The 17,328-nt window shown below is 35.7% G+C and overlaps 1 protein-coding gene across 8 annotated transcripts in view; it reads left to right on the top strand.

Moving 5' to 3' along the window:
• Positions 1–17,328, top strand: part of TAFA5 (TAFA chemokine like family member 5) — a 421,342-nt gene that overhangs the window by 309,372 nt on the left and 94,642 nt on the right. For all 8 annotated transcript variants that reach the window (XM_064702790.1, XM_064702788.1, XM_064702795.1 and 5 more), the window contains one exon: positions 16,482–16,609. In XM_064702790.1, the coding sequence (XP_064558860.1) occupies positions 16,482–16,609 (128 nt within the window). The remainder of the gene's footprint in view (positions 1–16,481; positions 16,610–17,328) is intronic.

Here is a 17,328-nt window from a genome sequence, read left to right as displayed (position 1 = left end):
ATATTGAAAAATTTAAAAGAGTTCAGAGAGCAGTCTTGGTGATAGTGAAAGTAACATGCTTTACTATATGAAGTTTGTGCTAATCAAGACATTGGTTAAGAGTTAAGAGAATTAGAAATCTCTTGAGGCCTCTTCCATCCCTTACTCTGGAGTACAGATTTTAAGGCACCAATGTTGTAACTTCGACTTTAAAAAATTCAGAACAAGCACAATATTTTTTTCTATTCACAGTTGCCATTGTCCTTTGGGATATGTCACTGAAGTTGTGGTTTAAAAATTTTAAACTCAGGATTTTCTGTTTTCCAAAACAGCTCTGTAGTTCTATGAGAACTACTGCTAGCTCTGGTGAATAGAGTGATGAATGCAGAGAATTCCTTTCAGTAACATTGTACAGGAGGTCAGAATATAGAATTACAATGGTTCTTGCTGGTCTTACAGTCTGCCATCCATAAAATAAATTAACAATTCTTGTGTTTTCCAGTTTCAGATTTTTTTTTCTCAAATTGTATTGCTTTTATATTTTCAAATACATATATATATATACATTATTTTTTCATTCTTAACCTAGTTAGATTCGCACATTAAAATGGTTGAGATAATTTACAGTTTGGCATGAAGCTGATTCCTGTTTTTATTTCCTGTATTAGGAACAACTGTTGCAGCTAAGATGTTAAGTACAGACTTTAATTTTCTCTCAAGCAACGCAGATTTGAATTTTCTTGTTTCCAACAGCAACTACAATTTTTTCAGTTGTAAGATATGCTCACATGCATTTATAAACATAAAATCTCAATAAAAAATCTCAATGCTTAATAAACAGAAACAGAAGCAGTTCTACATTTAGTATTAATGTAAACTGATTTATTTTTCAGTGGTATTATTTTGGTTTATACCACTTAAAAAAAGCACAATACTCGTTATATTGGTAATAATAGCTATCTATTTTACATCATGTTCTAGTATCTTGCTAAGAGAAATACAAAAGGATATAAAAGCAGAGATCTTAAAAACTCTTGTTGGAAACTTTGGAATTAAACTTCAATGATTCTTACTGTGAGATAGCAATTGAGAATTTTATTCCTGGCAAGCCTTTGATGTTAAATCAGAGTTGGTAAAAATATGCATTTTTCCTAACCAGGGTTTATTTTTATCCATTCCTATATAGAGGCATTTCTCTTTATATTATTTTAACAGTAATATTTCAGCATTCTTTTCCAAGGTTACTCCTGGCCCATTGTTTTAATGAGTCAGTTTTATAATGACAGGTTACTTATGTTGTTGACTGTATGAGTTAAGACCACAGCTAGTTTAACCATATTTGACTGAAGCATAATCCTAAAACCTTTGAAAAAAATCTTCCAATGAAATGTGGTTTTGGCAAAATACATTCTTGCAAGACAAACAAGCTGATTTGTTTGCTAGTGCCTGCATCACCAGAAGATGTTTAATCTATTTTATGTTTTACACCATAACTTAAAGGAACTGAGTGATGTAGCCAGTACAGTCAGAGTACCTAGAGGAGGTTCTCAGTTTGACTCCAGCTTCACAAAAAGCTGTGCAAGCAGGAGCTCTTCGTGTTCACAAAAGGTGAAGGAAGGAATACAGGCTTGTGAGGTGTTCTGAACTGCTTGTAATTAATTTAATGTGTATTGTCCTTCCAAGCTGTTGGGACAAGGTAGAGGCTACACATTTCTTAGTATAAATATACTGCTAATTTACTGACTGGCATGTGTGAATATTTGTCATGATCTATGTATGAACTGCACAAAAATGATATGAAACTATAGCAGTAAGACAGAAAGAATGTACGAAAGGGTGTGAGTGTGATTACCAGCGATTCTGCTAAGCAGAACCAGTTCCTCATTTTTATAGATTTTAGTCTATAGAATCAGAAAAAAATTAATAGAGTTCCTTTACTCCAGTAAGTTCCTCTCTGTTAAGTAACAAGGTAGACCACTAGCACCCCAAGTGGGTAAGATACTGGAGTAACGTCCAGTATGAAGCCTGATATTCGCATTCAGAATTCTTTCAATATTCACTTTTCATGTTCCAAATGTAACACTTTGCTTTATAATAAATGTGGGTTTGGGTTTAAAATTGTCCAGTATTAAGGGTAGGTGCCAGAGAGCCTGATGAAAGCAGTTGTCATCTTTCTTCTGAAGCAATGAATTTAAATAGAATAGTCTTTCAGATATCTGAAACGTGGGTTATATTTAGGAACTTCAGGAAATGAATGTGATTTCTTAAATTTAGAATTATTTTGAGAGCTTCTATGGAAGAGAGGATAAATGTTTAAAGAAGTGTCTTGAAGTTAATATAATTAAACATGTATTTATTGACAAGAGACAGCAGGAATGAGAGTACATTCAGCAGCCTCCTTTGGCATGTGGCTGTACTAAGGAAAGCAGTCCATGGCCTAACTTCAACTGTAAAAAATTTTTCAAAGAGCTAAGGATAAGATTCAGCACTTTCCACTCTAAGTTCAGGATTTGTTTTATTGGCTTGTTTTCCCTAACTTAAATATGTATATGTATATGTATATGTATATGTATATGTATATTCACATTAAGAAAAAGAGAAGCAACAAAATGTTGGACAAAGCATTTACCTCATGTACTTGTCATGGGCGTGAGAGTGCACATGATAAATGAGAGCCACATTGCTCATATCCCACCAAGAGGCTCTTGGGTCCCTCTGAGTGCTGTGTAAAAAGCTGAATGGAACAGAACAGTGTATTAGAAAATCAAGCTTATTTAGGAAAGATTTTATATTGCGGTCGAGGTGAAATAATGTACTGTCGGTATTACAATGAATGGAATACCTTGCAGATTCCATTGTGAAGGAATTTTTTATATTTTATGCCAGGAAATGTATGCAGTAGAGATGATTTTCATCTAATATGTAGGGGAAGATGAAGCAGAAAAAATCAGACAGTTTTCTTTTTAACAGCTTCATGATGAAGCTATATGTTCACACATTTTTGTGAAGTGTTAATGGCAAATACAGCAGTTAATGAGGTATAGAGGCCTGATGCTGTATTATATCTCAGGCAAAAGGATGTGTGATTTATCATATTTGTTTTTCTGTGTCCTTAATTTATCTGTGATTAATGTGTGATGCATATGCAGTGCTTTCTGTATTTTAATGGAAAAAAATTATAGTGTTTTTTTTCCCTCAAACTGGCAATGAAAAATCCTTAAAAAAAATAAAAAACAAAAGAGGCACTTTCAAACACAACTGTATGAGCATTTTTAATGCTATCAATTTAGATCTATTATGGTAAATTCTCCTTGGAATAATTTATGGCATTATGGCTTACCGTACACCTCAGGGAATCAAGTACAAAGTTAATTGTTCCTCTGAGATGTACAATTTCCACCCTTTGCCCCTCAATCAACAGCTTGCAAAGCAGTAACTGAGAAATGAATCTGAGTGTATTAAGTTATTTCTTCTTAGAACAGTTCTTGCTAGAACATACAGAAATAGGGGCAGCTGGCTGGTGCTGGGTTCTTACACATCCCTCTGGCTACTTGCAGAGGCAGGATGTTCGACTAGACTGATTCAGGTCTGATCCAGTATAGTAATTTCTGTGTTGCTTACTCTTAGCCTTTGTTATTCTGGGTCAGTTGATCAACACATTAGGAGCTGTAACCAAGAGTCTATCCATGTTTTGACCAACTGGTAAGAAAAAGCTCAGCAGCAGGCTGTACTGTGCCTGCTTATTCAGTGTGAAATAAAGGCACACAAGAGCCTTTGAGGGGTCGTTTCTTTTTTGTTTCTTGTTTTATGAGTGTGTGTTGTGCTAGTGGGAACTCAGGGTAACACATTCTAGACAATGTTACAGCTGTTCCTGAATGATTGAGTTTATTAACATGTCACAGGGTTGTGTAGTTCAGGTGTGGGGAATATTGTGACTGATATTGAAGATGTTTTGGGGCAGTTAGAGTCTCGTATCTATCTTTACATTACTGTAAAATACTTTTATATTTCCTATATGCTGTTATTGCAAATGTGTTTGTCATCTCTGTTTTTCTGGCCAACCCTGTGCTACTCACTCTTTTGTCTTGCAAAATTGCCTATAAATTATAATGATTATTAGGAGGAATTATAAAACATTTCCACTTTCTCTTGTTCATCTCTACTTAATATGATTGCATCTACAACACACACATAAAGAAACAATCTTACCTCATGGGAAACCTCAGTGTTTGTCTTAGTGCCAATGTGGCAACTTGATATAGTATTGGCAATAAACCCCACCGATTCCTAGTGTGATATAGCTGCAGATTCTTCCTGCTTCCCATTTACTGCTCAGTGTTAGCAATATTTTGGGAGTGATGGATGTGAATGACTCAAGGCTAATTACTGTCCTTTTTTGTTCTTTTTGATCATACTTATGACAAACCTAAAAGTGCTTTTCCTATCCTTTGCAGAAGATAAAAATTAGGAAAAAGCAAATAAAAAAACAGATGAAAATTAGGAAAAACCTGTGGAAGGACCGTGCCATTTCCACACAAAATCTGCTTCTATTTGTTAATATGCAATTCCCAACACCATGAACTTTCATAGAGGTTAGAAATGAGAAAGATCTTTTAGGTCACCTTGTCCTCCCCTCAGTTGTATGTAAATTCACATAAGGCGCAGCCATGTCCCCTCTGCACTGAAAGGGAGCATTCTTTTCTCATGGCATGAGTGCTTCACTGATACTGGAAAGAGGAGAAAAGACCTTTTTCCTGTAAAGGGTGTGTGAGATGAAGTTGTAGCACGTTGGCATAAAAGGCTCTTTGTTAATTGCTATTGTGCTAATGGTGCTTTGAATATGAATGTTTTGTAAGCAAGAAACAGGCAATGACTCAGATGAGCACTGCCTCAAAGAAAACTTGAGCAGGGCTGGAAGTGAATGAAAGTCTTTGGCATTTTGCAGTCTGTTTTTGAATGGATTGCACAGATTCAAGTAGTCAAGACCATACATGTAATAAACAGGGTGCCGAAGCTGTATCATCCGCTGCAATTTTGTTTAAAAAAACCCCAAAAAACAACAAAACCCACAAAAAAACCCCATCATTCATATTACAGCAAAGCTGCTGAACAATTTGCTAACAAGTTTATATCTGTGTGTGTTATACATACCTCTGTCACATGTGCTCTGAGGTTGATTGATTTTCAGAAAACTGAAGTGCCTGCTTGTGCACATGGTAGAAATTGTAAGTCTCCATACTATCAGACTATGTATCTGTTTTTGTGAAGTTATTCTCCCAGACTTTTAATATCTGGTGAATATTTCTAAGTAGATAAGCTGAGAAATCTTTGTAACAGGCAGCTAAAAATATCTGCCTTTTCACTAGCCAATATTTAGGAATTGGAAGATTACTTTATAATACACAAAATGCTGATAATGGCATAAGATAGCTGAATAATTTTATGTTTACTAATATTATAAGGAAGAAAAATATTATATACTAATATATACATATTTCCATTCTTGAACATAAAGGAATTTTTAACAAGTGTAAATAGGCTCTACACATATGGAATTATGAAAGGTTATTTTCAGTTTCATAGGAGAAAGTGTGAACATTATTCTACACTTTAATACAAAGTATTCTATTATTCCATTATAACTAAAGTGGTTGAACAGGGTATCCTGCTGACCAGAGTAAAACACTGCAGTGATGTAGTAACAGCAGCTCTTATTCTTGATATTGTAGATGCGTAAATACATGCGTACATGCTTAATGCCATAATTAGGCATACTGGGATAATTTAAAGGACCATTTTGCTGTGTGAAAATATATTAAAAAAAAAAAAAAGTTGAGTTTCCCTGGGGGGATTTTTTGAAGATATTTTTTTCTATGTTTAATGTTGAGTCTAAATGAACACTTAAATAGTTCAGTATTGTACTTAAGAGAAGCATAGAGAACTAGCAGTTGTTATTTCTTAATCTGCAAGGGGCTATTTCCAAGCTGCAGACTCAGTCAAGCAGTGCTTTATTCAGAAGAACTCTCAAGAAACCCATTGTAGGTTTTGCCTGAGTCAGGACTGTGAACTTGTAGTGTTTGCAGTGTTACAATTTGTAGATATTTCTAATGAGGTTTCCCCATTGCTCTTACAAAGTGAGAGTCACTTGAGAAAGCTCTTTTTCAGACAGTTACTGTTAAAAGAAAACAATTACATTCCTGCAGATGGAGTATTCTAACTTGCTTCTATTCCAGTTAATTTTGTGGGTTATTATCTCCTGTTTGTGGCTGTTTGTCCAGTGTTGATGCTTAATTTGTTTTATTTTCCTTAAGATACTTTTGAATGTTTAAAAAAAAAAAAAAAGCAAAAGCGGGAGATTTAAAATTTGCATTATTAACCTTCAGAAACACAGAGTGTTTTTTCAGAGATGTGACTTTACTATAGCTGAGAGAAGACTACTCAATCATTTGGAATTTAGTAAAGGAAGCCGAGTATAACCCTGTAAGAGTTAAATGAGTCCTATAGGAGTAATACTAAAATCTATAGAACTGAGAAGTATTGCCTTTGCCATTGAATTGTATAAGCTGCCTTAAGAGTTTTTAGAAATGTGAGCATTCTCTGAAAGTTAGCCCTGGATGTCTTTCTAAAAGTTATGTTTTATGTCAACAAGAAATTGTTGAAATTGTTATAGAACTTGCTGGATTAAATTTTATGATCTTCAAAAAACTTGTTGTTTCTGTCCCTAAAATATATGACTCTATCATATTTCCTGTGAAGAAGTACAATGCAGAAAAGTATTTTTAACTCTCAATGTACTGACCTGATCAACTGCTTTGTGCCTGGTGGTCTGATTTTTAACGATTGGTGCAGTTGCTACAGAGCAAAAAATACTTACAGCCCCTAATTTTAAGAATTCATGGTTTAGATAAGTAAGTCAGAGTAGATTTTTTGTGCTATTACTGTGTCCTTTGGCCCAACCAGCCTCCACTGTGCAGCTTTTGACAGGGACAGGTCTCCTGCTTGCAAAGAGAGTGGCTGTAGCATGGGAGCAGATGCAGTGCCTGCCCTAGGAAAGAGGCAGCACTTTCCCTTTTCACCTTGTGGCCAGTCCTTCTAATCTGATTTAACAGAAATAATTTTGAAAATTAAAAGTTAGGTTTTCTGGTGGTGAAAAAGATAGCAATATCAAGAAGACATGTGCCTGTTCATAGATTTGCCAGACGGGTTCCGATACATCAAATATTTCCTCTTGGGTCAAGAAAGACTATTCCTTCTAATCAGTGACTATTTCTGTTATAGAGCTCCTTCTGAACTGTAGTGTCAATAATTTTTATGTAGTAGAATCAAGAGGATCTTTGAAAATCCATTTTTTGTTCCATTAGTTATACAAAGTAAAAATGCATTCACTGAGTTTTAGAAATGCATTGTCTTTTTAAGGTATCTGTCTCCCAATTTTATGTGCATTATAAATGAAAATAGGAACCTAATGAGAAGACATTCATTTGTACTTTAGTTTATATTCTTACAAAATACTGAGAGAAGGTTTACGGAGAAATCTTGACTAAGTAATGAGACAAACAGTTGCCAAATGAGGTATAAAATAGGGAAAATTTTATAAGATCATAAAATTTTGGGGTTAGGAACAGCAATATTTTTGTACAGATGAAAAGCCACCTTAAACAATTCACATGACCTAACCTGTCAGTCAAAAATCATTCTGCACAGCCATAATATCAAACTGTTGTCTGAGAGGATGTGTGATTGACTGTGCAGCTGAGATATAGCACATCCACCTGTAACAGGGTCTCACCATGGACTGTGTATCAATACAATGCATGTTATATAAACTAACATTGCTGTATTTTAGCACTCTTTTCCCTCTGTTGGTCAAACACTGGCTGGTGAAAGCAGGAGTCATAAGGAAAGGACAGTTTCAAGGTATCTAATGCTCAACATCACAGTTTCCTATGGCAAGTTTCCTGGTTCACTGACGCAAGTGTCAAAAGAATCACAAGTGCTTATATTAATTGTAGTCTCATTATGAAAAGTGATACCATAAAAATGGTTCCCTTTTTCTTTGTTTTCACCGGTTTCACTAGTTTTATTAGGATTTTTTCTTAATCTTCATTCTTTAAGCATAATTTGTGTCAAAATCCCCAGTGTAATTGTAGCTTATTTTTAATATTTGATGAAAGCAAAAAGTCATGGGCTTACCCCAAAAAGCATACAGTTTACTGTAACAGAGCATCTAGTCCTGTGGAATAGGGGGAAAGCACTTTGGGTAGGAGATAAGGTCCGCTTCACTGCTGAGTTCCATTTTCTAGTACTTTTAATTGTTCTCACAGCAACATCTTAGTCTGTTTCTGTGTTGGTCTTTGAGCTCATTTTAACTCAATTTTCTCCCATGTTCTGTTCATACATACGTGACAAAAGGAGGGCAGAGTTTCCCATTGCTCTGGTTGTTGACAAAGGAAGCCCATTGTACTTGAGAACAGCTGAATTATTATCTCTTTCAGTCTACAATAAAATGTCACCACCATGCCACAGCAGCAGTACACATGCTGACACTAGATTTGGAAAGTACTAAAAGCAGTGAGGGCCACAGCAGAACCACTCAGCTAAATGCCTGTCCTTTGAATTCACGTGAAGAACATTAACTAAAATTCCCAGAAACAGCTGTCAAAAGATTAAAGACTAACAAATTTCTGTCCTCAGGCACATGAAATCTCACATTCTGATTCTCATTGTTTTGCCTGAGCAAAATCAATTGTCAAATGGAGAGTGCTTATTGTTTTCTTTTTTTTTTCTTTTTCTTTCTTTTTAACTTTTCCTTACTAAGCATGTACAGAGTTCATTAAGGTACCCAGTAACACTGGGTACACGAATGCTTTACAGCTGGAGTCCCAAGAAGGACCTTGGCTATAATTTTAGTGTATGTTTAGTGTTTTGTGAAAACTCTGACCATGTAACCCAGAGCAAGTTTAATTATTACTGTGCTGTCAGCCTTAAAATTCTTGTTTTACTGTGTATTCAGGGATTACTTTTGTATGTTCACATGTTTCAGAGCTAGGAGAGTTCTGAGGGTCCTTCTCCCTCTTCCACAGCTGTCCAGCCTTCTCTGCATAATCTAGGGATGGCAGTGAGGATCTGAGGATCATTTGGCTTTTAACCATAGTGAATCTGGACTTCCACTGCAGTTCTCTGCTCATATGATCAGGAGGCATGAAGCTGGTGTACTTAAGAGAAGAAAACCCAATATGTTCTGGTCTTTTGCCTTTACTTACCTTCATTGTCATACTGACTCCACTGAACAAGTTCCTCAAGTTTTTGACCTTGCCTGTTAGCTTCAGTAACATATAAATGGGGTATGTCCTTTTTTTCCTTTCTTTCTTGCCTATTTTTTTTTCCAAGTATCTGTTTTCCCACTACTTCCCATTTTAGCCCTTGTCTATTCTTTGCTGTGATCTTCAAATTCTCTTCTTTGGGTCTGAAATTGCTGTCCCTTTCCAGTGAAATTTGCTGTTCTCAGTGTGCTGGCAGTAAAGTGAAATGTGATGAAAACCTGGTCTCTGAAGTGTTCTTTGCTGGCATATCACTGATCAGATTTTTAGTAATTTTTACTTTGCTTACAGCGCACTAATTGAATACAGCAGAGCAGAACAGCAGGGCACAGAAACAGAAAACACTGAGTCCTGACCAAGGCTTTCTCTAGGGTAGGTGCTCTATTAGCATCTCTTATTAGATAGCAAATGCTAACTACCCACAGACAACAAAGCAGTAGGATCATTCACAGATTGAAAACCATTGAATATGCACATCTGTGAGTATTCAGACAAATACTGAAATCCTGGGCAAAGTTGTAGGCCAAGTTGCCTATTCAAAAGACTGACCTTTTTAATGTTTAGTTAGAAAATGCTGGTTTTGAAGAGACTAGAAGCACATGTATTGTCCCTAAATCAACTTCAACATGTAAATTTTATCAGTATTCATCATTTATTATAGCTGTCAGGATGCTTGTTGTGACCCTGTAAAATGTATTAAATGATAATTTTTTTTCTGTTTCTGTTTGACTGCTTTGTAGGCAGTTGGAAAATATGTGTTATATTTGCTGCATTACTTTTCCAAGTGAGCAGTTTTGCCACTGAGAGTACTATTTGCCAGTGAGAGGCTGAGGAGTTGAGAACAAATGCAGAGATGTATTATAATCTCAAATGAGATCAATTAGAAGAATACTGGCCCTTGACAAGTAAAATGGAAACAGTGAAACTGTTTTTGTAGAACACTTTCAGTGTTAGGATAATGCTTCTGTCATACAAATATTTGAACATCTGGATGTAGACTAATGTAAGGAACCTATCACTATATCAGTGAGTCACATAGTATTAAAGTTTTCCAAGAACTGAAAAGACAGAGGCCAGAAAAATACATTCTAGTTTCTACACTACAAACAGGTATCATGTTCTTTTGCATTTAGTCTCATATGCTTTTCACTGTTTATTTATTTATTGTTTGGGGTATCATAATGAGGAAATTCTTCTATTTGAAGGGAAAAAAAGATAAGCACTATTGAGTTTCATGAGAGTGCTCCTAGAATCTGGATTATACTTCAGGTTTTTTTTGTGTAATTATTTTTAAGCTGTCAGTATATATTTATTTCAGAGTCCTATGAAGATATGGAAAACAATAAGTAAGTAATAAAATTAAACAAATACATTAATGCCTTTCTAAATGGAGTAGTTTAAGTTTGGTCTTACTTTTTCAAAGTGTTTTCAAGTAGTTTTTGCATCAGTGGTTTACTAAGCTTCCTGCTTTCACTCAGTTTAACCCAACAACTTCTTACACCAGGTAAATCAGCTAAATTCCTAGGGACCACTCATGTAACTGGCAGTGATGTCTCTTAAGGAGTCTTTGTTTGGGATAATATGGATGGCTATATAATTTAGAGATTGTCTCCTAGGTATTATCCTGCTCCTCCTAAATACATGTTGTACAAGGTGCAATCTGCATAATTCCTGATAAAGCCAGATTGTCATTCTTTTCTGGGATACAGGTGAACAGTGATGATATTTTCACAGCCCAGGGGTTGCAATAAGATTTATCCCTCAGTGGAACTATGATTGGATGAGCTGTAGGAGAAGCCTCTGCCCTGTCATTCAATCTTTTACTCATGATCTAGTTACCTGGTCTCAATTTGCCTGGTCTTTGTAGCCCACAGGAGATCACTGTTTCCCATATATTTCTCAACCTCAGCTAAAGCATCCCTCCCAATCTTGACAGCAAGAGCTAAATGATAAAATAGGTGTCTAGACATTGCTATATTGCTGTTCTTAGAACTAAATAGTCTTTGGTCTAGATGCCCTATAAATAATTGAGACAGTCTAACTCTTTGTGAATTAGCAGTGCTTCAATTCTTTTTAAGGAAGCAGAATGACTGCTGTAAAAGGTATCCAAGCTTTGTGATGTTTCCTTGTTGTAAAGTAGATTGACATTTGGGGCTTTTACACTATTACAGTCAAATTGCTGCTCTAAAGACAGTTCATGATTGCAGTATCCTAGAGTGGTATGATTCAGTTTATCTTTCAGATGGCCTTTATTCTGCTGCTGCAATTTAACTGATACATGTTTTTGAAAGAATAATACTTTGCATATTTTTATTGTTGTTTAATTTCTTCATGTATACATATTAAAGTACACTCTGTCTCTGAAGGAAGAGGGGACACAGAAAGGTCTCCAGTCTAGTGATCACTAAGAATTCAGAGGTTTTGTTTCCAGCTGTGCAACAAATTCTTGTGTGACCTTGGTCAAGATGATTAACCTCTGTGCACAATGAGGACAATGAACAGCATTTACCAGTCATCGATAAAACTGTGCTAAACATAGGAAGTTCTGCAAGATGTTTGGGGATCTTTGATAGGTAGATAGTGTATATGTACTGAGTCAGGCAGAGGAGGGAAATGGTCAGAGAAAAAAGCTAGGGTTGAAAAAATGGAAAAAGGAAAAATATCAGATAAAATTTTAAAAAGTGTAGGAGATGAGTGGTATTATGAAACCAATTGGGATCATTTGAAGGTGAATAATTATATAATTATAATAGGACAAGCAAATACACCAAGATAAATGCATTTTTCTATGTACTTCTAAAGTGGTGAAGCCAAAGGCCTTTCTGAACCTTGGGAATTTGCTATGCTGATCAGCTTTCTTCAAAGTTCAAGGAAAGCCACTGTGAAATAATATATGAAATTCAAAGAAGAAATATTTTTTCCAAAGTATATGTTACAACTTGCATTAAATCCTAAAAATTACCATTCAATAAAACATAATGTGAAGAAGAATCATTCAGGAAAAAGTATAGTTGAGCTAAGTTCTCATTGAAGAAGTATGTTTCAAAATGTGTTTTGCTGGGGAAAGATTCTCCCTAGTCCTTACTTCAGTGTATCTCCTTTGCTGCTTCTTTTTTACTTTATATAGGCTCATGCATCATGGTTTGGATTATACTTTATGAATACATGAAAAAATTATAAATATTCACTTTGCACACCACTTTTCATGCAGAGAAGCATAATTTATTCTGAAATCATAAGTATCAGTATCCAAATGCTGTCTCAATCAGTATTCTTATTCAGGGAAAATAAAGTACATTTTTACTTTTATTTCCCTAATTCGTTCCCCAACATTAAAAAAAAGAGACAACAAACTGCAACAGTCTGAGTGTTCTAATTTACCATATTTTACATGACTGTAAGTTTTTGTATTTACTGCTGCTGAACAAGACTTAGTTTTTTGCTATCACAAACAGTTGATGATGTTCAGTTAAAAGATTGACTAAAGATGCAGAGATTGATAATTCCCTGAGTGTGGGTTGAATCTGGGAAAAGAATATTAGAAGATAAACTTGATTTTCCATGGGAAATATATATATATACATATATATATATATATATATATATATATATATAGACACACACACACACATATATATATATATAATATTTCCATAGAGAATATATTAATATTATGACATTAATATATTATTAAACCAGGTGAGAGGCCTGAAAAAGCTTATATAGTTGCAGTATTTAGCAGAAAACAATCTGTGGTGTTCTGAAACACTACTCAGTTGAGCAGCCTTATATTAGACTGTACTGATCATGAATGGAGACTTTTTCTACAAATAACTAGATTACAAGTTTTTCTGTCTGACAAAACAGTTATGATCACATTGGTAGGTAGTTTGTCATGATGTTGATACAACATCTGCTTGCATCCAATGCCTCAAGACCATTTTCATGAAAACCCCTTGGATAGAGTCCATTTGTTCTCCAGTTCAGATGGCCCTACCCAGGAAAGCAGTTCTACCATGTGCTGAGCAACGTCAGTGCCTGTTCTCTCCAGTCTGAGTGAAGAGGCACAGCCCTTCTTAGGAGATGCAAGGTAGTGTCAGCACAGATTCTAAAGCTGAAATTCAGTTCTTTGCAGAAGCTCTGCACAAAGCCTGTGCATCATTTAATTCTTCATAATGGAGCTCAGAGTGGATTTGAATAAGCTGATAGGCTTTTTGCTCTCTTGTCTGCAGAGGGCTGAATTACACCCCTGGTGAATACACACAGTAAAAAGGCAACTATACTGCCTCAGGAAATACACTATATCCCTTTGCTTTGACTCGTATAACTCAGTTTCAATTGCTGATGAAAATTCTTTGATATTATGCTGATAAAAATTGTTGTACATTTTGCTCCCTTCCTATATTATACATTGAGCCTCACTCTCATACTGTGATACAATGTGCAAACTGAAAAGTGAAAATGCAAAAATAGATGTAGTCCTGCAGACAAGAACAGGCCTCCCTCGTGGCACTGTGACTAAGGGCCTGTGTGTTGGTGAGGCTCCCGAAGCAAAGCAATGGGTGGGTGAAAAGCAGAATTAAAGGGACATAAAACCAGTAATGGGGAGGAGATCTCAGCGGGAAGCAGGATTGGAAGAGGAAGTGGAGGCTGAGGAGGCACAGTTTTGATACTGATTAGCTTTAAGTCAGGTGAGCTAGCTAGATTTTCCCTACAAAAGAAGTTCTGATTCTCAGACCTAAATGGATGAGCTGCTCTATACACAGAAATGTTTTAGAATTTATGTTTTGTAAAATACCCTTGGTGTGTTTTAAATTTGTGTGGATACAGCCAGTATAACAGAGCAAGGACCGCATGGATTTGTGATAATATCAATAGCGACCAAGCAAACACAAAGAGTCATTCAGAGATACTTTTTTAAAATAAAATTACTTCAAGTCATGTTTCTAGGAAAACCTCCTAGCTGAGATGGTAAAGCAATCTATTGGATATTTCTGAATTTAACTTACTATTCAGTCTTTCAGTGATTCCTCATATTGTTGAAACATTTATAGAAATAGCCATTTTGATATGTGAATTAAGAAAGATATGCATGCAAGTAGGTCAGATTTGGTGTTAGCATTTTACTGAGGTTTTCCTGTTAAGCCTGTAACTGGATGCAGACCTTCACTGAAAGGATGAGGCTTTTATCTGATACAAAGGAGGGGTTATTCTCAAAAACTGATATGATCCAGTTATCAGTAGAGCAGTACCTCTGGTGCCCAAGTAGAATCCACATTTCTGTGTATTATGTGCTAAACAGCCTAGCAGAGTTGCTTCAAAAAAAATGTAGTTATGAATCATTTCACCATTGATTTATATGTTGGCTAATGAACAGTGCAAATTCCTATGTAGACATTTCGTTTCTAAAGAGGTTTTATAATTAAAATATTAATATGAATTCCAGATTGAGCTTCCACTGAAAGAAATCAGGTTTTGTTATATTACTAGAGCTTACCAACAATTATACCAGAGCTGAGGACACAAGTTGTTTTGTGACAAAATATTGGAAAGGGTTTTATTAAAAACTTTAAATTGCACTTCTCTTTCTTGCCATGATTCAGTGGCATTGGGAATTGTATTCTTAAGTAGCTCCAGACAGAAGAAGTCAGGCTGAATCACATGTTCAGGTGAGCATAAACCTGTAGCTGCCACTGGGATAAATGCCTAATTTTAGTCTCCTTGGACCCCAAATTAATTTGGATCAACATAAGCTTCTTGTACTCTTATTTCACTAAGTAGTTCTCCTGTAGTTCTCTTTTTGTTGGGCTTATGATTACTGTAGGATTTTTATGTGTATTGGTGTCACACATCAACATAGAGGAAGGCATGATCTGTGTCCCTCTATGTGGGACAAGTTCTGGCCTTGTATGCTAGGACACATGTATAAATTGAAGTGCTGAAGCTTTCCTATAGTGCAGCCAAGAACTGGTGAGATGATCCATGGAGGAACAGGACCATTTTCTGCAGATTGAAAGCCTTAAAGTTTGAGCAAAAGTTAGTGTGGGAGACTTTACCTTGTTTAGCATGAGTATATGGCACCGTGCAAGTGAGTGTCTCTCTGTATATGTATTTTGTGAAAAGTATGCTAAACATTCCACTGTACAATATTGTCTTCAGTGAAGAGTGAAAGAATAACAGAAAACCAGATATTAGTAATATTGTTTGCTATTCTATGAGAAGGAACCCAGATACTGCAAAGGTGAATTCAAAAGAAGTAGTATTATAGTCCAGAAAGAGGTCTACAGGTATTAAAGTTCCTTCTCTTCCTACCTTGAGGAAAAAATTCTCCTCACAACTCCTTTGCTTTTACTTTATTGCAGTCAGGGCTCAGTTGTTCCAAGACTACATGTTGTGTATGACCTTGTGGAAATTTTGCAGAACTGGCTTGCCAGAGACACAAGCATTGAGGGTAGACACAAAACATGTATCACACCAGCTTTCTGTCAGAAACCTTCCTAACTAGGCTTCTTTTCCCTTGGAGTAACAGGCTGTTTGGTCCTGTCTTTTCCCTCAGCTTATTGTCTCCCATAGTTTCTCAACCTTGGCTTCATTCAATACCTGTCCTTCTTATGTTCCTAGTTTCTGCCCTTGACTACACCCCACTATTGCAAGTGTCACAGAATTTCTCAATAGCTGTCATTAAACCGACCCCTCTGTTTATTACAGCTTTTCTCTTTCCCCTGCATGCTTCATGTCTGTTTTCAGTGTAAGCACTTCAGGATAAGGACTATCTTCTCTGTTTGTAGAGTCTAACACAATGGATCACAGGTGTGGGGCACCAAAATGATTAGTTAGGATAGTGGGTCTCCAATTATTAATCCTCCCCAACAATGTTTCCTTCATTGGAAGGAACATAAAATTAGAAAAAGAGTGATTTTCTATGTTCTTTTGATTTATAATAAAGCTGTCTTTTGTTTTTTTGTTGGTTTTTAAGTTTGAAATTAAATTTGTTGGCACAGCAGGTGTTGTAAATAATTTTGTAAACTGCCTAGGGCTGTCTACATCATAAACTATTGCTGAATTATCGGATAATGCAAATAGACAACTCAAATGAGAAAGTGTTTAGAGATAAGTAAAATGTGAATTCTCCTGCCAATTGTTTTTTGTTTTGTTTTTTATTCTTCCTTTTCTGTTTCATAGCACGAATTATCAAAACAAAACAGTGGTGTGAAATGCTTCCATGTTTAGAAGGAGAAGGCTGTGATTTGCTAATCAATAAATCAGGCTGGACCTGTACACAACCAGGAGGACGGATAAAGACAACCACGGTAGGTGACTTCTCTATTCTATAATTCTTCAGTTTCTTGCTCACTTTGCTTTGTTGAAAAACAAGTGAGATTTTTAATTGTTTTTCAGCACTTTTATGTAAAGTTTATTGCCTCATAATTAATCTGTGTGCCCAAGTGTGCATGCTGAAATACACAGCAATATTATCACAAAGTACAACACTGGAAAAGATAACAAAGGAAAATGTATCATTCCCATGGTTTCAAAGAGTAATTCCCATTGTTACTAAGAGTAGATATTATATCAAGGTTTTCCGGTTAAGACACCAGTGGCTTAACTAACATTTGTATCCAGCCTGAAGACATTATCTTATTGTTTCAACATACAAAAACTTATGCTGTGTTAGTGTAGGGTGTAAAACTCACTGTGTGGTCTAACAGGGTAAAAAGAAAGCTTTCTCTAGGAGTTCCAAATAAAATATTTTTGCAATTCCGGCTCTACTGGAAAAACAAGTTGCTCAGATAGATCTTTGGTTTTCAGTGAAATCTACAGAAAATATAGCAAAAGATCCCTTTTCCCAGCTTGCTTTGGCCCTGGTTTGTATTACTTCTCAGTTCTCTGATTAGGTATCTTGGGGTATATGCTTGTGGTGAAGCTGAAAGTATATATAACTGTAACAGTTTCTAGGGCTTATAATGTATCAGATTTCTAGAAAATGTTCTCAAATGCCAGTAATTCTTTGACTTAATAAATGGAAAAA

This window comes from Zonotrichia leucophrys, chromosome 1A (assembly GCF_028769735.1).
Source record: "Zonotrichia leucophrys gambelii isolate GWCS_2022_RI chromosome 1A, RI_Zleu_2.0, whole genome shotgun sequence".
Classification (NCBI taxonomy): domain Eukaryota; kingdom Metazoa; phylum Chordata; class Aves; order Passeriformes; family Passerellidae; genus Zonotrichia; species Zonotrichia leucophrys.
This window is presented reverse-complemented; position numbering and strand designations above follow the sequence as displayed.